The sequence below is a fragment of the Perissodus microlepis genome, chromosome 3 (assembly GCF_051167445.1).
Source record: "Perissodus microlepis isolate ML-2025 ecotype Zambia chromosome 3, ASM5116744v1, whole genome shotgun sequence".
Classification (NCBI taxonomy): Eukaryota; Metazoa; Chordata; class Actinopteri; order Cichliformes; family Cichlidae; genus Perissodus; species Perissodus microlepis.
Window position 1 is genome coordinate 23,282,292 of NC_140463.1, and position 19,716 is coordinate 23,302,007.

At 39.7% G+C, this 19,716-nt stretch overlaps 2 protein-coding genes and 5 non-coding genes across 7 annotated transcripts in view; 2 read left to right on the top strand and 5 right to left on the bottom strand.

Annotated features, from left to right (window-relative positions):
- col4a5 (collagen, type IV, alpha 5 (Alport syndrome)) overlaps positions 1-6,391 on the top strand; it is a 61,139-nt gene extending 54,748 nt beyond the window's left edge. The window contains exons 41-49 of the mRNA XM_084923620.1: positions 5-77; positions 185-256; positions 404-532; positions 1,120-1,218; positions 2,067-2,279; positions 2,357-2,534; positions 2,618-2,732; positions 3,708-3,880; positions 4,608-6,391. Of these exons, the coding sequence (XP_084779746.1) occupies positions 5-77; positions 185-256; positions 404-532; positions 1,120-1,218; positions 2,067-2,279; positions 2,357-2,534; positions 2,618-2,732; positions 3,708-3,880; positions 4,608-4,689 (1,134 nt within the window). The 3' untranslated portion in view covers positions 4,690-6,391. The remainder of the gene's footprint in view (positions 1-4; positions 78-184; positions 257-403; positions 533-1,119; positions 1,219-2,066; positions 2,280-2,356; positions 2,535-2,617; positions 2,733-3,707; positions 3,881-4,607) is intronic.
- Positions 6,392-7,742: 1,351 nt separating this feature from the next.
- Positions 7,743-12,984, top strand: LOC146390561 (tripartite motif-containing protein 16-like). Its single transcript, XM_084923621.1, has 3 exons — positions 7,743-7,766; positions 7,899-8,005; positions 8,407-12,984. Exon 3 carries the CDS (start codon positions 8,462-8,464, stop codon positions 9,983-9,985), a length of 1,524 nt encoding a protein of 507 aa, XP_084779747.1. The 5' UTR covers positions 7,743-7,766; positions 7,899-8,005; positions 8,407-8,461; the 3' UTR covers positions 9,986-12,984.
- Positions 12,985-14,538: 1,554 nt separating this feature from the next.
- Positions 14,539-14,610, bottom strand: trnae-uuc (transfer RNA glutamic acid (anticodon UUC)). Its single transcript has one exon. It is a non-coding gene; the product is annotated as a tRNA-Glu (tRNA).
- Positions 14,611-15,085: 475 nt separating this feature from the next.
- On the bottom strand, positions 15,086-15,167 carry trnal-aag (transfer RNA leucine (anticodon AAG)). The gene has a single exon. It is a non-coding gene; the product is annotated as a tRNA-Leu (tRNA).
- Positions 15,168-17,029: 1,862 nt separating this feature from the next.
- trnal-uag (transfer RNA leucine (anticodon UAG)) lies at positions 17,030-17,111 on the bottom strand. Its single transcript has one exon. It is a non-coding gene; the product is annotated as a tRNA-Leu (tRNA).
- Positions 17,112-17,707: 596 nt separating this feature from the next.
- On the bottom strand, positions 17,708-17,779 carry trnae-cuc (transfer RNA glutamic acid (anticodon CUC)). Its single transcript has one exon. It is a non-coding gene; the product is annotated as a tRNA-Glu (tRNA).
- Positions 17,780-18,254: 475 nt separating this feature from the next.
- Positions 18,255-18,336, bottom strand: trnal-aag (transfer RNA leucine (anticodon AAG)). Its single transcript has one exon. It is a non-coding gene; the product is annotated as a tRNA-Leu (tRNA).
- Positions 18,337-19,716: the final 1,380 nt, after the last annotated feature.

Sequence of the window (19,716 nt, forward strand, 5' to 3'; positions counted from 1 at the left end):
TCAGGGCATACCCGGTCCTACTGGCCCCGCTGGAATAAAGGGAGATTCAGGACAGCCTGGTGTTCCTGGATTCCCTGGTTTGTTCATAATAACATTATTTGTGATTCTTTTTTTTTTTTTACAAAAACATATTTTAGTCTTCAGCATTTATTGTGAACAGAGCCTAAAGATTTGTTTTTATCAGGATTGAAGGGTGATCTTGGATATCCTGGCCCCAGTGGCCCTCCTGGAGATCGTGGATTACCTGGAGAACGGGGTAGGTCAACATGTTATCCTTTTCTTCTAGAGTGAAGAGATGTGAGACTACCTTCAAAAGAAAAATCTGTGCTGCTGCTTTATTTTGTCTCCCTCCGCCTCACCCCCAGACAAGTGCGCTAACAGGAGAATTTTCTCGTGTTAATAGGCACTCCGGGTGATCCCGGTGAAGGTTCGCCTCCCATTGTGCTAAAGGGAGAACGGGGACCCCCAGGTCTTCAGGGCCTGCCTGGTTCTCCAGGACCACCTGGTTTGCCTGGCCAACCTGGAGGCTCAGGTAAGTAAATATAGTTTCTATGATGGGAACTGATAAAGATAACATAAAAGACACAGGATCAGGATCAAATGATTATGCTGCTCTTCTCAAAGGGGAAGCACTTCCTACAAAGCTATCTATACTGTACTTTTACAGATATTTATAGTTTTGAGGAAAGAGGTTTTCAATTTTTGCATTTAATACATATTAAATAGGGATTTTGTATTTCCATAAATACTGACAATATGATTTCTCGGAGTAAATTTTGGCCACATCTGTGATCCTAAAATAAGATTTTGTACTATTATTACTTCTGATAGCATGGCCGAATATTTTGAACATTTTCCATAATGCTAGGGGACAGATTACACAGTGAATTTTAAAAGTAAAAGCAATACTTTGTAAGTCACACATTTTGTCATGAATTATCTTTGACTCAGAAAGTATACAACCATTTTCACAGGCTCTTCTTCTCACACAAGTGCTGTACAATATAGAAACCATGACAATTTTATATGTGGGCTAATATAATGTGAACGTGATGAGTAAAATGATCTAAGGTGGAAAAAACTGATGGGGTCATTGCCTCTCCTGCCTCCTGGTCTCAGGTATCAAAGGTGACCCTGGTGGACCTGGGAGCGATGGTCCTCCTGGCTTCAACGGACCTCCCGGCAGGAAGGGAGACGTTGGTCCGGCAGGTCAGCCTGGTAAGTAAGGCAGAGAGTCTCATCACTGACCTACTCTATATGTTATCCCTGGTTAAACAAAGAGTAAACGTTATTAGTAGTGTATGTACTGTCATGGCCAAAAGTTTTATTTATTTGCTGATCAAAGATTTACTGGATATAAAAGGATATACTGGACAAAGGATGAATATGGAGGTTGAAGAAAAAGAGGAGGGCCACAGAGAAGCTTCATGGATGTAGTGAAGAAGAATACACAGAGGGTTGTTGTGACAAAGGACGGTCCAAGAGATAGGGTGGAATTGGAGGCAAATGATCAGCTGTGGTGACTCCTAAAGGGAGCAGCTGGAAAAAGAAGAAGTTTAACCTATTAGGACCCAGGGTTCTTTGTGATGTTCCTGCTTGAAAATGACAAAAGTCTACGTATCAAAATAAAGCGAACAAGCTAATAAGGAAATTAGGATGGAACAAAAATACAAAGGATTTTATCCGGCCTATTTTGTTCTCTATTACGCCTTTGAGAATATGCTGCAGTAGACCAGAAACTCAAGAAAACCATGAATCAACATATGGATGTTATCTGCGGAAGGATAAATCTGCTCACAGTTGTACACAATAGTGGACTTGCATGTAATGTATTTGTGCATAAATAAGCTAATAAGGTGGAACATGGTTATTTTTGATGGGAAACGTCTCTCAAAGCACACTTGGAAATGGAGTTATTGAGGAAATGTGCTGTTATCGCGATGGATTTAAGTTTTGTAAGAGATTAAAGTGAGCTTTTAGCTGAGATTTTGATATTTCTGTGGATACTGGTACTGTTGCTGCCCTGAGGCTTCTCATTGCTAATACAGACATTCCCCTTATTACAGGTCAGCCTGGCAACCCTGGTCCCCGTGGTTCAGATGGCCCACAAGGTCCTCCCGGTGTCCCAGGATCAGTTTCTGCTGCTCACGGTTTCCTCATCACCCGGCACAGCCAGACCACCGATGACCCAGAGTGCCCCACTGGAACTAAGTTTATCTATAACGGATACTCTCTGTTGTACGTGCAGGGCAACGAGCGGGCACACGGACAGGACCTTGGTAGGCTTTACCTAGAAGTTGCATTGTATCAGACAGCTGTCAGAAAGCAGTTCATATAACTGACCGTCTTCTTTCAGGCACAGCCGGTAGCTGCCTGCGCAGATTTAGCACCATGCCCTTCATGTTCTGCAATATCAACAACGTCTGCAACTTCGCATCCCGTAACGACTACTCCTACTGGCTGTCCACGGACAGACCCATGCCTGAAAACATGGCCCCCTTCGTGGGAGAGAATATCAGGCCTCATGTCAGCAGGTATGACGGGAGAAGGGAAGGGCAGTACTGTCGAATTCAGGGAAGTGTGTAAATCTTGTGTTTTCCTATGTTTGTGCATCCAGATGTAGAGTCTGTGAAGCTCCCGCCATGGTGATTGCAATTCACAGTCAGACTATCCAGATTCCTTCTTGCCCTGAAAACTGGGAAGTACTGTGGATTGGATACTCCTTTATGATGGTAGGAAATAACACACGCAAAAAAACAAACACACACTCAGACACTTCCATCCCCACCTTGGCTAAAATCTCACACTGGCTTGATCTTCCAGCAGCACCTTGCTTTCCAAAACCCCAAATTCTTTTGGTGATACACAAAAGCTGAGTAGCATAGTGTGTATTTCTGTTTTCAAAATACAGGAGCCTGTACCGGTTAATTACAGTAATTGGTTTTCCTCATCAACTGTGTTTAAAAGATCAAGAAAACAATCGTGCTTTTTTGAGATTGGACATGACAAACAGTGGGTGGATCAGACTGAAAAACTGAGTGTGCTGTACACTCACATGGCAGTGACTTGTCAGTCAGATGGTTGGCATGTCCTATAACAAACCCTCCTTATTGTCTATTTTAATCATATTTTACAAAGTGAGAGCCACACTGTAATAACACTCAGTTTCAGTTTGTTTCCATTTGTGTCGCAAAAGTATCACTGCTGCTCGCTGAGTGGTAGCAGTAGTAGCGTCGTGTTGTGATTTGGCACTATAGAAATAAAACTGAAATTGAGACCATTTTGCTACCAAATGGTCCCTTTTGCACATTTTGAAGTAAAGTTGATTGCCATGATAGGAAAATATTTAGTAAGTGAAAAACTTCTATTCAAATTATAGGCAACAGCTGCAGTCTGGTAGCAACCCAAACAATTGTATGCAAGTTTATAGTGCAGCACTGTGCACCTCTTTGAGACCAAGCAAGCAATACACATTCCTCCATAGCAACCAGTGGTTGCCAGGAGGTCTCTAGGCCTGTGGGACTAAAATCTGTCAACTGCTATGATTTGGGTTGGTGGTAGACACGTCTCTGCAACTACACCAGCACAGCACATGTGACCAGCACCCCCATCTTCTGCCTTTTTCCCATTTCAGAAGGAGTTCATAAAATAAGAAAACTAAAAACAAATATTCTCTACAATTCTAATTCTTCTTTCTCTCCCCACAGCACACCAGTGCGGGTGCAGAGGGCTCCGGTCAGGCGCTCGCCTCCCCCGGCTCCTGCCTGGAGGAGTTCCGCAGCTCCCCTTTCATCGAGTGCCACGGCAGAGGGACATGTAACTTCTATGCCAACTCCTACAGCTTCTGGCTGGCCACCGTGGAAACTTCTGAGATGTTCAGGTGTGGATACATGTCCAAACGTCTGTGAAGGGGAAAGTTTATTGATGAGAAAATATCCTCACACCATATATCCATGGTTTTATGTTATTTACACCAATTTCTGACCCTAAAATCTGGATAGTGACGCAGAAATTAAGACTCATTAGAACAGGCAGAATTTTTCCAGTCTTCTGTTGAATAATTTGGTGAGCTTATGTGAATTGTAGCTTCAGTTTCCTGTTCTTAGCTGGCACGATTCTGCCGTTGGAGCTCATTCAGAGATGTTCTTCTGCAAACTTTGGATGCAATGAGTTGTTATTTGAGTTAACTTTGCGTTATTATCAGCGGGTTTGAGCTTATAGGAACGCTCAATAGATTTTCAGAGCATTCTCTGTAAAAACTAGAGTTTTGCAGGAAAATCTCAGTAGTTCACCTGTCTCTAAAACTCTAGAACCAGATCATTTGACTCCAGCAACCATGCTATGTTCAAAGTTGCTTAAATCATATTTCTTCCTTTTGCTCAATTTGAAATTCTTTGCCACTCTTCTTTGCCGTGTTTATTTCCCTAATTTTAGTTGCTGTTGAGTTGCTGAATAAATATTTGCAGTAATGAGCAGCTGAACATGTGTACCTAATAATGTGTATAATGAATGTATATGTATATATGAATGTGTATAATGCAGTACTTACATGACCCACATTAAAATCAACCCTCTCTTAACCATCTTAATACTTATGGCTCTTACAGAAAGCCCCAGTCTGAGACCTACAAGGCAGGTAGCCTACGGACACGTGTGAGCCGCTGTGCAGTCTGCATGAAGCGCACGTAACGGCATGCATGCCACCAAGCAAACACACCACTGCCAGGAGGTGGAGAGACGCCCATCGATGACGAGAGACGATTGGACGTACAGTAGACAAGTGTGGCAGCGGGTGGGGGCAGTCACGATGAGTTGGAATTCCAATGGTGCATTGTCTTCCGGAAAAACAAACTACAACTAAAACAATGGTGCTACTGTGCAACACAGCTTAAAAAAAAAAGAAAAAGACAAAAAAAAGAAAAAAACTGACGTAAACAAATCTTACATTTAGTCTTTGTTTGTCTTAAGAAGTACCTCAAAATGAAAGCAGAATATATTCAATTCATGGTGCCACGATGGATGTGTGACAACAAAACTGCATTTTTCTTTCTTTTCCCTTCTTTCCCAGAAGGATCTTTGTTCCCTTTCCCCCTTTTTTCCCCAAAAATTACGTTTGACACGTTGGTGCAGCAAAAATGTGACAGAGTAACTTTTTATTTTATTTTATTTTTGATTAGGAGTTGATGGTTTTCATAGTTACCAAATCGGCACTTTGACTTCGGAACATCCATGATGACAGATGCACTGACGATGAGCTTTCTGTAGTGAGAATGACTGCTTTTTTAAAAAAATTTACCAACCTTTCATTCGCACACCCTTTCTTTCTCGCTCTTATTTTTTCTGTTTTACGTTACATTTCGTAGTAATAACCCTGCTGTCTCCCACTCTTTGCTAACCATATCGCCTTCTTTTGCTTATTTTTTTGTTTTTGTAAGTAATACAATGTGTATATTGTGTAAAACACTTTTGTTTTTAGTGTATTAGCTTGAATCACTACCAGCTGTTTGTTATGCACGGCGATTTTCCAGGTTCTTCTTAGCTCACACATTCACTTAACGCACGTTGACTCAGATATTGTACAAAGTAAGGCTTTTATGAATGAAACAGTATTTTATATATAATAAATATATATTTGAAAAAAGAGGATTAAAAAGTATATAAACTTTATTCGGCTGTGGAGAGCTTGTTTGTTGTTTTTAACCACGAAACGGTCATACATTACATTTCATGAAAAAATAAAGCTTACTACTGAACGCAAACAGCCATTTTCATGAAACTATAACAGTCTTATGTGATATTAACAATGCCAATGCTTCAACCTTTTGTATTGTTCCACTGAAATAAAGAGGATTTGCTTTTAGCTAGTTGAATGATTGGAAATTGTTACGAATATCAACGCGGGAAACGGAGAAAATAAAGTTCAAATAAATTCTTCATTATTTGATTAGAAAACAGGGACATTTTTTGTGTTTCTTACATTTCCAGGTGCTGGGAATTTTCTATAAAAAGATCCTGATGTAGTTTGAAGGGGCTGCCTTTGTTCCCAACACTTTCAAATCCACTTTTTACTGGCTTGAATTTCTATCCCAAAAAGTGTTCACGCTTCATGGTGTGGTAACACAGGTCTGAGCGTACAGATTCCTGATGTACTGTAAATCTATGCGAGCTGTTTGGGGGAGGGTGAAATATTTCCCTGTGATTTTTATTGTTTGTTTGTTTTGTGTGTTTTTTTTTTTTTTTTCAAATCTGCTTTTATGAATTCTAATTGTGTCAGCCTGGGGTGCGATTAAAAAAAATGTGCATTTTTTTTCTTTTTGTTGTTTTGTTTCCATTTTATGTTATCCGGAAGTTGTTATAAACTTTTAAGACTGAAATAAATACTATGTCCAAAGTGTTGCCTTCATAAATGACTATGACTAAGAAAGAACAGTGGGTGACTTCTTTATAAGTCACCAATCTGGATCATTTAGATTTAAAAGTAAAAGAAAATAAGGGCTCGGCTGGCTGTTACAATCTACAAGTCCTCACTTCTCCTTCTGTTTGTGATGTCAGTGCCAAGTGACAGTAAAGTAAATAAATTGGATTGTATGTACATATATATATATATATATATTTACCATACCACTGGCCTGAGAGAACAAGGTGGCACATATGGGTGCAGCAGCTCAGACAAATAAAATGGGGCACAATTATTAAGGACAAATAAAGGGATTTTAAAATTGATTGATAAACGAACTGGAAGCCAGTGAAGGAAAGCTAAAATTGGAGTGATGTACTTTTGCTTGCCAGATGAAAATTGGACAGTCACGTTTTGCATCAGCTGTAGGCGAGCAATGGAGGCCTGCCTGATTCTGATAAAGAGTGCATTGCAGTAATCATGCAGTAATCAAGACAAGAGGTTATAAAAGCCTGTATTAAGGTTGTGTTTGGACAGAAGAGGCTTGATCTTTGACAGTCATTTGGAAAAAGACGGATTTTACTCACCACAGTTAAACAAAAGAAGACTGGAGGAAATTCATTGAGAATTCCTGTTGTAGAATTCAGATGGTAGAGTCATAATTCCTGTGGAAACCGCATGGAACCATGGATCCATCCTGCCCTGTATCAACAGTTCAGGGTGGTGGATATTTTCTTGGCACATTTTGGGCTGGTTTCTTGAACATGACAATGAGTTCACTGTACTCAAATAGCCTTCACAGTCACCAGATCTCAATCTAATAGAGCACCTTTGGGAAGTGGTAGAACAGCAGACTGACAACATGGATGCAGGCGTCAAATATTCAGCCACTGTCTAATGTTATCATGTCAATATGACCAAAAACTCCAAGCAGATTGAATCTATGGCATGAAGAATAAAGACAGCTCTGAAGACAAAAGGGGGTAAAAATCAAGTACTACCAAGGTATGCCTAATAAAGTGCCTGATGAGTGTATATTAACAGGACAACCCCCACCTTAGTCCTCATGGCGAATATGTAACCATATGTAAATACTGCCAAATATATAAAGACCGAAAAGGCAGTTGGTACAGATGACGTACCCGTGGATGTATTAAATTTCACCTGTGCCAACTACCCTTAAAAACTATGTTGTTATTGTTCATGTAGCAGTTGCTCTGCAACATTTTCTGCCAAGATGGTGGTGAAGATGATACGTTTCAAGTGACAGTTGGAATCTGGGCGGAGGAATGTTGTTCCTCCTTATATAACAATAGGTGTGAGGACAAGTTCTCTTTGTCTGAGACGGTGAGTGAACTCATGTCTGCAGGTAAGAGAGGCTTCGGAACAAAGTCTGGTTTGTTTAATTGTAGTGCTGTGGTGCACTCGAGATCTTTTCAACTTGTATCTTTGTTTTTGTGTTAATGAAACACGTCACTGACTCAGTGTATGTCATCTTTAGGAAAAGCAACCATCCTCTCTGTCTGAATCTGACTGCATAGCTGACTATCTCTTGCTCCACTGCTTTAAAGGAGACAACATATATCAACCAAAGTAATTCCAAAAAAGGTAAAGTAGGAGATATATTCCTTGTACTTGTTCCTCAAGTATACTTGTGCTGTTTTGGGTTTAGATTTCCAGTAAGCTGCAGCTTTACCTCTGTTGCATTTGCTCATTCTAATTTGCACAATATGTCTTGGTGCTTTTGTGACTGGGATTTGTTTTTAGTATTTCCTGCAGTAACTGTAACAGCTTGTTGCACTCTTCATTGTGGCGTCTATTATTTTCATGTTTGTAAATATTTCTTAATACAGAAATCTACATTAAAAGCTTACCTGTTCCCACAGTTCACTTTACGTTCTTGCTGCTCAACAATAAAAAGATTTATTAAGACTGGTAGGTACGAGTTTCACAAACTACACCTTTTTCTGAAATGAAGACTAACCTGATACACACTTCTTCACTGACAGTGAAACAGTTTTGGCATTCACCTCTGCACACATAATTGCACAACAAGGAAAGAAGATGGAAGACAGACAATTCTGCTGTGCTGTCTGTCTGGATCTACTCAAGGATCCGGTGACTATTCCCTGTGGACACAACTACTGTATGAGCTGTATTGAAACCTACTGGAAAGCAGAGAACGTAAAAGGAATCCACAGCTGTCTTCAGTGCAGACAGGCTTTCACACCGAGGCCTATGCTGGTGAAAAACACCATGTTAGCAGAGTTAGTAGAGAAAATGAAATACCTCCAGCCTATCCATAATTCCCCTGCTTTTGAAAAGCACAAGCTGGTAGATTTTTCAAAGGTGTTGAAAGCGAACACCTGTTCAGTTCACAATGAGGTGATGAAGGTGTTTTGCCGCACTGATCAAATGTGTGTCTGTTGTCTCTGCTGGATAAATAAACATAGAGGACATGAAACAGTTCCAGTTGAAAAAGAAAGGGCAGACAAAGAGAAAGACCTGGAGGTAATTCTGAAAGAAGTCCAGCGGAGAATCCAGACCAGAAAGAAGGAAGAAGGAGTACTTGAGAAAGAGATAGAGGGGATCAAACTGTCTGCTGATACAGCAGTGAAGGACATTGAGATGACTGTTGATGAGCTGGTGAGTTTCATCAAAGAAAACGCCTCAAATTTAAAGCAGCAGATCATATCCCAGCAGAAAGATGAAATGAGTCGAGTCAAAGAGCTTCAGAAGAAGCTGGAGCAGGAGATCACTGAGCTGAGGAGGAAAGAAGAGGAGCTGAAGCAGCTTTCACGCACAGAGGACCACACCGAATTTCTTGTCAGTTACTCCACAATGCCCGTATTCATTGACTCTATAGATTCACCAAGCTTTAAAATCTGTCAGGTTAAGTACTTTGAGAGTCTTCAAATGGTGATATCAGAAGCTAGAGATAAACTCAAAGCATTTCTGTGTGATGAACTGTGGAAGATCACTCTGACAGTGAGGTCAGTGGATGTTTTGCTGCCACAAAGTGATCCTAAGACCAGAGATGACTTTTTAAAACATTCATGTCAACTCACGCTGGATCCAGATATAGTTCACAGAAAACTCTTCCTGTCTAATCAGAACAGAACAGTTACAGACATGCTTCAAGATCCAGATAATTCCTGTCTTAAGAACAGGGACAGGTTTTCCATTGAGCAGCAGGTCCTGAGTAAAGAGAGTCTGACTGGACCTTGTTACTGGGAAGTGGAGTGGAATGGGAAAGGAGTTTCAGTAGCCGTAACATATAAGAATGAGAATAAACTGGATCAAACTGCATTTGGAAGCAATAATAATTCTTGGGCATTAGATTGTTACAAGGACAGTTATAAATTCAGACACAACAACATGACAACTCGTCTCTTAGGTCCTTCTTCCTCTAAAATTGGAGTCTATCTGAATCCCAGAGCAGGTATTCTGTGCTTCTACAGCCTCTCTGACACCATGGCCCTGCTACACAGAGTCCAGACGACATTCACTGAGCCGCTCTATGCTGGACTGTGGATTTGGGGAGGGTATTTTACTTCAACCACTGCTACATTAAATGAGATACAGTAAAATACTGTTTAACTGATTTTGCCTTTATTTGTTATATTTTTTCTATGATGTAATATGCTTGAAATCATTGAAAATACTTGCATTTTAATATTGTCTTTTCAAGGTTTGAAAAGTGCTTGAATTTCAGATGTGGTGCTTAAAACTGCTTGAAACTGTAACTGTATTTCATTCACAACAAATGACTGTCTGATTGAATAGTTTTTTGTTTGTTTATTTGTTTTTTTATCAGATAGAGAAATAAAATGAGTCGCAAATTCTAAAAACAACATTTTTCCACCTGGGCTGCCTTGCACCTCTGCATGTCTGTTTCAGTGTCTGACACCCGCCCCGAACAGTCGGGAATGAGTGCAATAACAAGCCTGGAGGTTGCAGTTTTTAATGAGCGTTTGCTGGAAAAGGACAAATACAAATCATGGATAAGACAACGACCAAATTCACCTGAAAGGTCTGCAAAATGATTTGCACCTTTTCAGAATGGGGGAGTTTGCTTAAGTCCTAATAAATAATTTTCAAGTATGTGTACGTTACACATGCTAATTTTTATAATTATTACTATTTTTTTGCTAGTTAGCAAACTCGCAGGATAAACTATTGAAATGCATTGCACGTGATGCAATATTGCAACGCTAGTATAGCAGTTAGTTATGGTATGGTAATTTATGAAATATGCTGTAAACTAGCTACATAGCAGTAGCAGTAATGTGAGTTACTGTTATACATAACTACCCAACTTAAGGCTTTCTGATTAAAGGCTAAAAGCGAAGTTGTTACCAAGTAAATATAATAGTTTATATTTTTGTGTATTTCTGCAGCTTTTTCAAATATTATCTTGGTTCATTTGGCAACACCTTAGGGGCGATAATAATGGTAATATGAGGGACTGATCCATATGGGCACAAAGAACAGCTACTTTTTTGTGCTACTGATGTTCCCTGACTTTCACTCAAAGTCTGTTCTCATGAGCACCTACACATTAGACACCTTAAACATTAGAAATGGCTTTAAACTCACATTGAGGCCTGTAGGACACTATTACCAACTGAGACAATATACAAATTTATATGTGTTTTCATATATGAATATTTCATACTTTAAGGCTGCCTGTTTATTTAAGGGAAATGAACAATACATTATAATTGTACATAATAATATCACAGATGATAGATTAAATAAACAGGTTTTAGATAGACGCTTGTGCATTGTTAGTCTTATATGTCAAGGTCAAGGTCAAGGTAACTTTATTTATACCCATAGGCAAGGTAAATTTGCTTTACAGAAAAAATGATAGCATTTGGCATCCCTTCAAAAACACACATACCTAATAAAGCTATAAACCTCCCTGTAGCACATATATAGTAATTTAATATTTCGAATCAAAAACAGTTCTTATTTAATTCAGTGACAGCAACGGGGACAAAGCTATTTTTATAACGCTTTGTCCTGCATCTCGGAAATAGAAACCTCCGTCCTGAGGGAAGAAGCTGAAATTCACCCCTTAGAGGATGGGAACCATTTTTAAGGATTGATAAAGCCATCCTCTGTACCTGCTTGGAGTACAGGGAGGCTAAACAAGACTGTGGCTCACCTATCAGACGACTGGACCATCTCACTATCTGATTTAGAGAGTTTTTCTCTGTGACAGAGGTCTGACCAAACCATGCCACCAAACAAAAGGATAAAACAGACTCAATAAAAGAACGATAAAACAAAGTTAAAAAATTGTTTTTGTTGAATTGAACTGAGTATGTCATCTGTTCAAAGCCTCTCCCAGTCAGTGCTGTTCTCCATGCCTGTCTTACTGTACATGATATTATTAGTACAAACACTTTAAAGGTGGTAATTTATGACTTTAACAATAATACAGACAGCGATGTAGTCAGATATCTTACAGTTAGTTTTATTTTTTGTGCCATATAGGAAAGAAGCATTAATATCTGATGAGAAGACGTATTAATTTGAAATTACCATGTATTGTTTTGTGGTATTTGGTGCAGTTTTCTTGTTTTGTGGGATTGTTTTTTATTTTCATCAGGTGATGAATACCACTAACAAGTTGTTTTTTTTTTCACATTTGCACATCTTCATTTTTAAGTGAAATGTGTGTTTTGAGTTTATACACTATAGGCAACCTTTTCCTTTTGCAGTATTTTTGTGTGGTGCATAAGATGATTTGTTTTAATTTTCACATGGTCTTACTGAGGTGATGCGAAGTGAAACATGCATTCTTTTTGGGTAATGTGTTGGAAAAAGCTTTAAAATGGACTTTGAAAATACCTAAAAAGGGTTTGAGTTTGACCCTGAAAAAGGTGTATAATATAAAATGGTTTGTACAGTCTTCAAAAATGACTTATTTTACAGTCTGTATGGAATGTGACAAAGTCTATAACAGAATAGAAAGATTGCTTTGGTGATGTGAAAAAGTGAATTAATACCATAAATAAAGTTGCGCAATTTTAAAGCCATTCTAAAGAATTTGTGTGCAGTCATTATAGGAACTGAACTGAATAACTGAAGTGAGTACATAGATTTTAATACTCATTTATTTATCGGTGTACTGGATTTATTTATGACTTACTACTATTTAAATGAGTCTGCCTTCATAACTACCTTATTCATGGTACAATTTCACAGAGGTGCCGGAAACATTCCTCAGAGATTTTGATCCATATTGACACGAGAGCATCACACAGTTGCTTCAGAATCACATCCATGATGTGAATCCTCTGGTTTCATCTTGAAGGAACCAGTTTGAAATGATGAGTCTTGAAATGATGAGTCTTGTGACATGGTGTATCATCCTTCCATTCCAGTAGTAATCAGGTGGGTTGTGATGTTTTTACATGATGTTCAATTGGTACCAAGGGTGTCAAAAGGAAAATCACCCACACTGTTACATAAACAACAACAAACTTTTGATCCAAGGCAAGATGGTTCCATCCTTTAATGGTGTTTACACCAAATACTCTAAACATTTCAGCAGAAATTGATGCTTATCGATGCTTAGGGCAAAAAAACCCAATGTCAGTGGTTTTTGTGATGAAGGAGCCCAGGCCACAACAAATGTTATTGCACTTGTGATACTAATTCTAATATGGCTTTTAGTTTTTGTTGAGCTGGTTGCACAAAGAAATGCTGAGTGTTGTTAATGAACTATGTTTTTAATCCCAGTGATGATCTCGTCCTACATCTAACCAAGTGACAAGTAAAACTAAAAAGTATGTGGCAAAACAAAAGAAATCTGAATTAGAAAAAAACAAAACAAAAATATGTCCTCTAAAGTAGACTTGGTGCTTCTCATTATATGCCTCAGATAACAAGGCATAGCAACTCCAGAAGTCCTCAAGCCAAATTATATGCTCCACATCTTCTTGGGGGATCCTGAGATGTTCCCATGCTTGGGATCTTATTTATAAATGTATGTTACACTGAAAACAAGGCCAGGAACAGACCTGAGCCACTTCACATGCATAATTGAAATATATAGAAAAAAAGTTGATGGGGTTATGGAACAAAAATGTATGACACACTTGTATGAAACAGTGACATTTTTTTCCTGTCTGAGGCTTTTTTAAACTATTATCATTTTTGTACACATAGTAAAACAGAACTGCGATGAAAAACAAGGGAAAAAACTGGGGAATGCAGACGGTCAGGGTAAAAACATCCACAATATTTTCAAAAGGGAAAATAAGTAGTCACCCTAGTGCATTATATGTATTAAGTTTTTCCGAGAAGGGCCTCTCCCATTTTTAATCTTCCATAAACTAAAAATCTTTTAATATGGCAAACACCTTATTATAGCCTTCATACTTGCCACCATAAATAAACGATTTTAAAAGATATCTGGCACATTTAGGATAATTTAAGTACAATCTTCCAATGTAGGTCAGACACAAACTCAACATTGTGTCATAAAATCTCCCTCACTCTACTGTGATCAGTATAATAGAATGGTTTAATGATTGGGTTGCTCCTGTCATACAGTCCCGACAAACATTTTTCTAAGCAAACAGTTTATTGAAAACAATGCTTAAACTGAAACAGGCTGTTATATAGCTGATTAAAAGTTTAAGATCACATGCCTTTAAAAGGCCAAATTTGTACAAAAATCTGGATTCATTGTCATTTTCTGTCAGGTAGTGAAACTGTTCTAATGGCAAAGGCAAAAAAAACTTTCTCTTTTCGAATGGGGATGGGTTGTTGAACTACAAAAACAGGGTCTCTCGCAGCATGCCATTGCAGCTGAGGTGGGACGCAGTAAGACAGTCATTTGGAATTTCTTTAACAAATGTCTTAAATGATCCTGAGGGTTTGTCAATTGGAAGACAATAAAAGTAAAACAAACAAAAAAAACCAAAAACAATCACCAGCACTGAATTGGCTGTTCGTAAAGACACTGGACAATCATCAAGCCAAATTAAGGCCATTACCAGATTCCGTCTGATAACCATCAGAGGTTTGTTACCTGATGTTTGCCTTCAGCCAACAACTTTGCCCAATTTAATCCGTCGTGGGATTAACAAAGAACACATTGGCTTGTGGCCAAATGTGTTCTCCCATACTGGGAGTTGAACCCGGGCCGCCTGGGTGAAAACCAGGAATCCTAACCGCTAGACCATATGGGACTGGTTAGGTAATGCGCCACTGTCGTGCTCGTGCTCCTGGGTGAGAACCAGGCATTCTAGCCGCTAGACCATATGGGACTGCTCCACTGTCATGAAATCAAGGATACTCTTGTCACTCTGCAGCCTTGGTGAGACCAACATAGCAGCACCTTAATCAATTCTCCAGCGGTTACAGGTTCTGCTCAAAAGCACATTACAAGGGAGTGGACTGGACTTGAAGCACACTTGAGTGGCATGCGGGAAAGTCCACTAACCAGTCAGTGATGAGAGCATGAACAAAAAGACATGAAAAACATACAAGTTGTAAATGACTTTACAGCACCTGCCTAATGTGGCTTTTGGAAGAATTGCTCCTGATGACTTTCCTGCATGTTTGGACTTGACAGACATTCTATAACAGATTTGATTTCCACTGCAGCCCTTACAATTTATTGGTAAGGCATGGAAGAAACAAAACTTTGCCGCTAGAACACTATGGCAGCAGTGGGATTCGAACCCACGCCTCCGAAGAGACTGGAGCCTTAATCCAGCACCTTAGACCGCTCGGTCATGCTACCATTGCGAGTAGGGGCCTCGCCGCAAATATCTAGATAGTAAAACTTGAAAAAGTGCAGCACAAAATAGAAGCCCAGAACATTCAGTGATGCTCTTGCTGTTTTAGAAAAACATGTTTAATACTTGCCTGAATGTTTTTGGATACAATAGCATCTGCCTGCCCTGGTTAAACTCTTATTGCAGCAATAGGCTTTCAACCCACATGTGTGAGGAGCCTGGAGTCTTAACCCAGATCCTTAGACCACACAATCTAACACCTTACAATGCGGTGGACTTGAAGCACACTTGAGTAGCCACTAACCAGTCAGTGTTGACACTGTGAATAAAAATATATGAAACATCTGCACATTGTAAATGACTTTTGCAAAAGAATTTCTTTTATTCATGTATTAATCACATTATTATAAAAACAAACAATATCCTGCTCACTCTTCTGTTAATCTTCTTCTCCACTGATGCCTTACAAAAGCCGAAGCTATTGTTGCCTATCTGTACTTCAACATCAGTAGTGAAAGGTCAAAATCACTGACCATGAGAGACGTGAGACCGTCTCTGGAAGGCTCTGATTCTTCTATTGAAGTTGGATTTGAAGTGGATTGGACTTAAGAGTTTTATTTCTTGAACATCTGTAAATTGTATTCAACAGATATTAACTGAAATGGAACTGGGGCTAGAACGTAGTCTCATGTAACACAAACTTGTGTTACATTTGTACCACAAGGTAACCAAGTAAGTTATTACAAAGATATTCCTATTTACAACGATGGGCTAGGGAAAGGTAGAAATGAGAGTATTTAAAAAGAAGTATCAAAAGTTAACCCTGTATTCCTGAGAATTCTTTTAGAATGTTTCGAATTCACACGAGCTATTTTAGGATTTTTGAGAGTTCTATTAGAATGTTCCAGATTCCTGAGCGTTCTTAGACTGTTCCAGATTCCTGAGAATCCTTTTAGGATGTTCCAAATTCCTCCAAATAATTCTCAATGACACATTGCAACACCAAGTTTTATTATAGTCACACATTGCAATAGAGTTTTCTGGGTAATTGACCAAGTCTGGTGGCATTACCTCCAAAGCTTATAGAAGTTTCTGCTAACAGCAGCTACATTGTCAGGAACAGCACCTACCAACAGATATCCTCAACAGCTCACCTCACTATCATAACCGAGCAATATTATTGTCAAATGTTGATGTTATTCACCTACAAAAACTCCTGGCTGTCCGTTGCTGTCATGGGGTGCGGAGGGTTAAATAGCAGCACACATCTGAAAATAGCTTAACATACTCATGGTTCCTTTGTGGTTGTATAATACCTTGGTGCCACTGGATTTTAGCATGTCTCTCACACTCATACTGGTAACAGAGGGTATCTCAGGAAGTTGGAGGGAAGCATTCACACACAAAGGACCCAGAGTGGGGGGAGGAGTCTTTTGTCTCCTTCTCCACTGTAAGAGGTAGCAAGGGAGTGTGAAACTTTCTTTGGGGGTGGGGGTACCAAAGGTGTGAAAACAGCTGTGTACTGCCTTTAGTTCCTGTAAGAGGTATGTAACTGAAGGCCATGCTAGACTCAGTTAGGGACTCTGCCCATCGTCTGCCCCGCGATGATGCATTCCTTCACCAAGCTTGGTTTCTCTTCTTGTTATTATTAAAGAATGTTAGCTACCACTCACCGCTTGTCTGCAGGCTTTATTGAATGGAAAACTTGCACAACACTTAACATCACCCTGGTTTGGAAGAATTGCTCTTGATGAGATTCCTGCTTGATTGTACTTGACAGACATTCTGTAACAGATTTGATTTCCACTGCAGCCCTTACAATTTATTGGTAGGAGATGGAAGAAACACGAAAAGAACCTGAAGACTATGGCAGCAGTGGGATTCGAACCCACGCCCCCGAAGAGACTGGAGCCTAAATCCAGCACCTTAGACCGCTCGGTCATGCTACCATTGCGAGTGAGGACCTCATCGCAAATATCTAGATAGTAAAACTTGAAAAAGTGCAGCACAAAATAGAAGCCCAGAACATTCAGTGATGCTCTTACTGTTGTAGAAAAACATGTTTAATACTTTTTGGACACAAAAACATCTGCCTGTCCTGGTTAAAACCTGTTCATCAACCCTGATTAACAATGGGCTCTTGGCTCAGTTTCATCATTGTCGATATGCAACTTGTCATCAGCACTGATCAACAGGCAGGATCACCATTCACAGAGAGTCAAGGAACGGCTGCAATCACAGCATTGTAAGATGGCAAAAGACGTACCCTTAATGCACCCTCCCTTGTTTCAAAGATGCTCATTTGATTTTCACATAAACAGCCACCTTGACTCCCCGCTCAAACTAGCAGGCCTGCTTGTGTACATCCTCATCACTGAAAACTGTACAGTCCTGATCTGAACCGTTACCTGTTTTATGCCATGTGCTTAGCCAGAGGTGTGTTGCCTTAACTGATGTTTGCCTTCAGCCAACAACTTTGCCCCATTTAATCCATTGTGGGATTAACACAAAGAACACACGGGCTTGTAGGCACATCAAAGACACGTTCCCATACCGGGAGTTGAACCTGGGTCGCCTGGGTGAGAACCAGGAATCCTAACCGCTAGACCATATGGGACTGGTTTCGTAACGCGCCACTGTCATGCTCGTGCTCCTGAGTGAGAACCAGTTATTCTAACTGCTAGAGGATATGGGACTGCTCCACTGTCATGAAATCAAGGATACTCTTGTCACTCTGCAGCCTTGGTGAGACCAACATAGCAGCAGCTTAATCAATTCTCCAGCGGTTACAGGTTCTGCTCAAAAGCACATTACAAGGGAGTGGACTGGACTTGAAGCACACTTGAGTGGCATGCGGGAAAGTCCACTAACCAGTCAGTGATGAGACCATGAACAAAAAGACATGAAAAACATACAAGTTGTAAATGACTTTACAGCACCTGCCTAATGTGGCTTTTGGAAGAATTGCTCCTGATGACTTTCCTGCATGTTTGGACTTGACAGACATTCTATAACAGATTTGATTTCCACTGCAGCCCTTACAATTTATTGGTAAGGCATGGAAGAAACAAAACTTTGCCACTAGAACACTATGGCAGCAGTGGGATTCGAACCCACGCCTCCGAAGAGACTGGAGCCTTAATCCAGCACCTTAGACCGCTCGGTCATGCTACTATTGCGAGTAAGCACCTCATCGCAAAAATCTAGATAGTAAAACTTGAAAAAGTGCAGCACAAAATAGAAGCCCAGAACATTCAGTGATGCTCTTGCTGTTTTAGAAAAACATGTTTAATACTTGCCTGAATGTTTTTGGATACAATAGCATCTGCCTGCCCTGGTTAAACTCTTATTGCAGCAATAGGATTTCAACCCACATGTGTGAGGAGCCTGGAGTCTTAACCCAGATCCTTAGACCACACAATCTAACACCTTACAATGCGGTGGACTTGAAGCACACTTGAGTAGCCACTAACCAGTCAGTGTTGACACTGTGAATAAAAATATATGAAACATCTGCACATTGTAAATGACTTTTGCAAAAGAATTTCTTTTATTCATGTATTAATCACATTATTATAAAAACAAACAATATCCTGCTCACTCTTCTGTTAATCTTCTTCTCCACTGATGCCTTACAAAAGCCGAAGCTATTGTTGCCTATCTGTACTTCAACATCATTAGTGAAAGGTCAAAATCACTGACCATGAGAGACGTGAGACCGTCTCTGGAAGACTCTGATTCTTCTATTGAAGTTGGACTTGAAGTGGATTGGACTTAAGAGTTTTATTTCTTGAACATCTGTAAATTGTATTCAACAGATATTAACTGAAATGGAACTGGGGCTAGAACGTAGTCTCATGTAACACAAACTTGTGTTACAAGGTAACCAAGTAAGTTATTACAAAGATATTCCTATTTACAACGATGGGCTAGGGAAAGGTAGAAATGAGAGTATTTAAAAAGAAGTATCAAAAGTTAACCCTGTATTCCTGAGAATTCTTTTAGAATGTTTCGAATTCACAAGAGCTATTTTAGGATTTTTGAGAGTTCTATTAGAATGTTCCAGATTCCTGAGCGTTCTTAGACTGTTCCAGATTCCTGAGAATCCTTTTAGGATGTTCCAAATTCCTCCAAATAATTCTCAGTGACACATTGCAACACCAAGTTTTATTATAGTCACACATTGCAATAGAGTTTTCTGGTTAATTGACCAAGTCTGGTGGCATTACCTCCAAAGCTTATAGAAGTTTCTGCTAACAGCAGCTACATTGTCAGGAACAGCACCTACCAACAGATATCCTCAACAGCTCACCTCACTATCATAACCGAGCAATATTATTGTCAAATGTTGATGTTATTCACCTACAAAAACTCCTGGCTGTCCGTTGCTGTCATGGGGTGCGGAGGGTTAAATAGCAGCACACATCTGAAAATAGCTTAACATACTCATGGTTCCTGTGTGGTTGTATAATACCTTGGTGCCACTGGATTTTAGCATGTCTCTCACACTCATACTGGTAACAGATGGTATCTCAGGAAGTTGGAGGGAAGCAT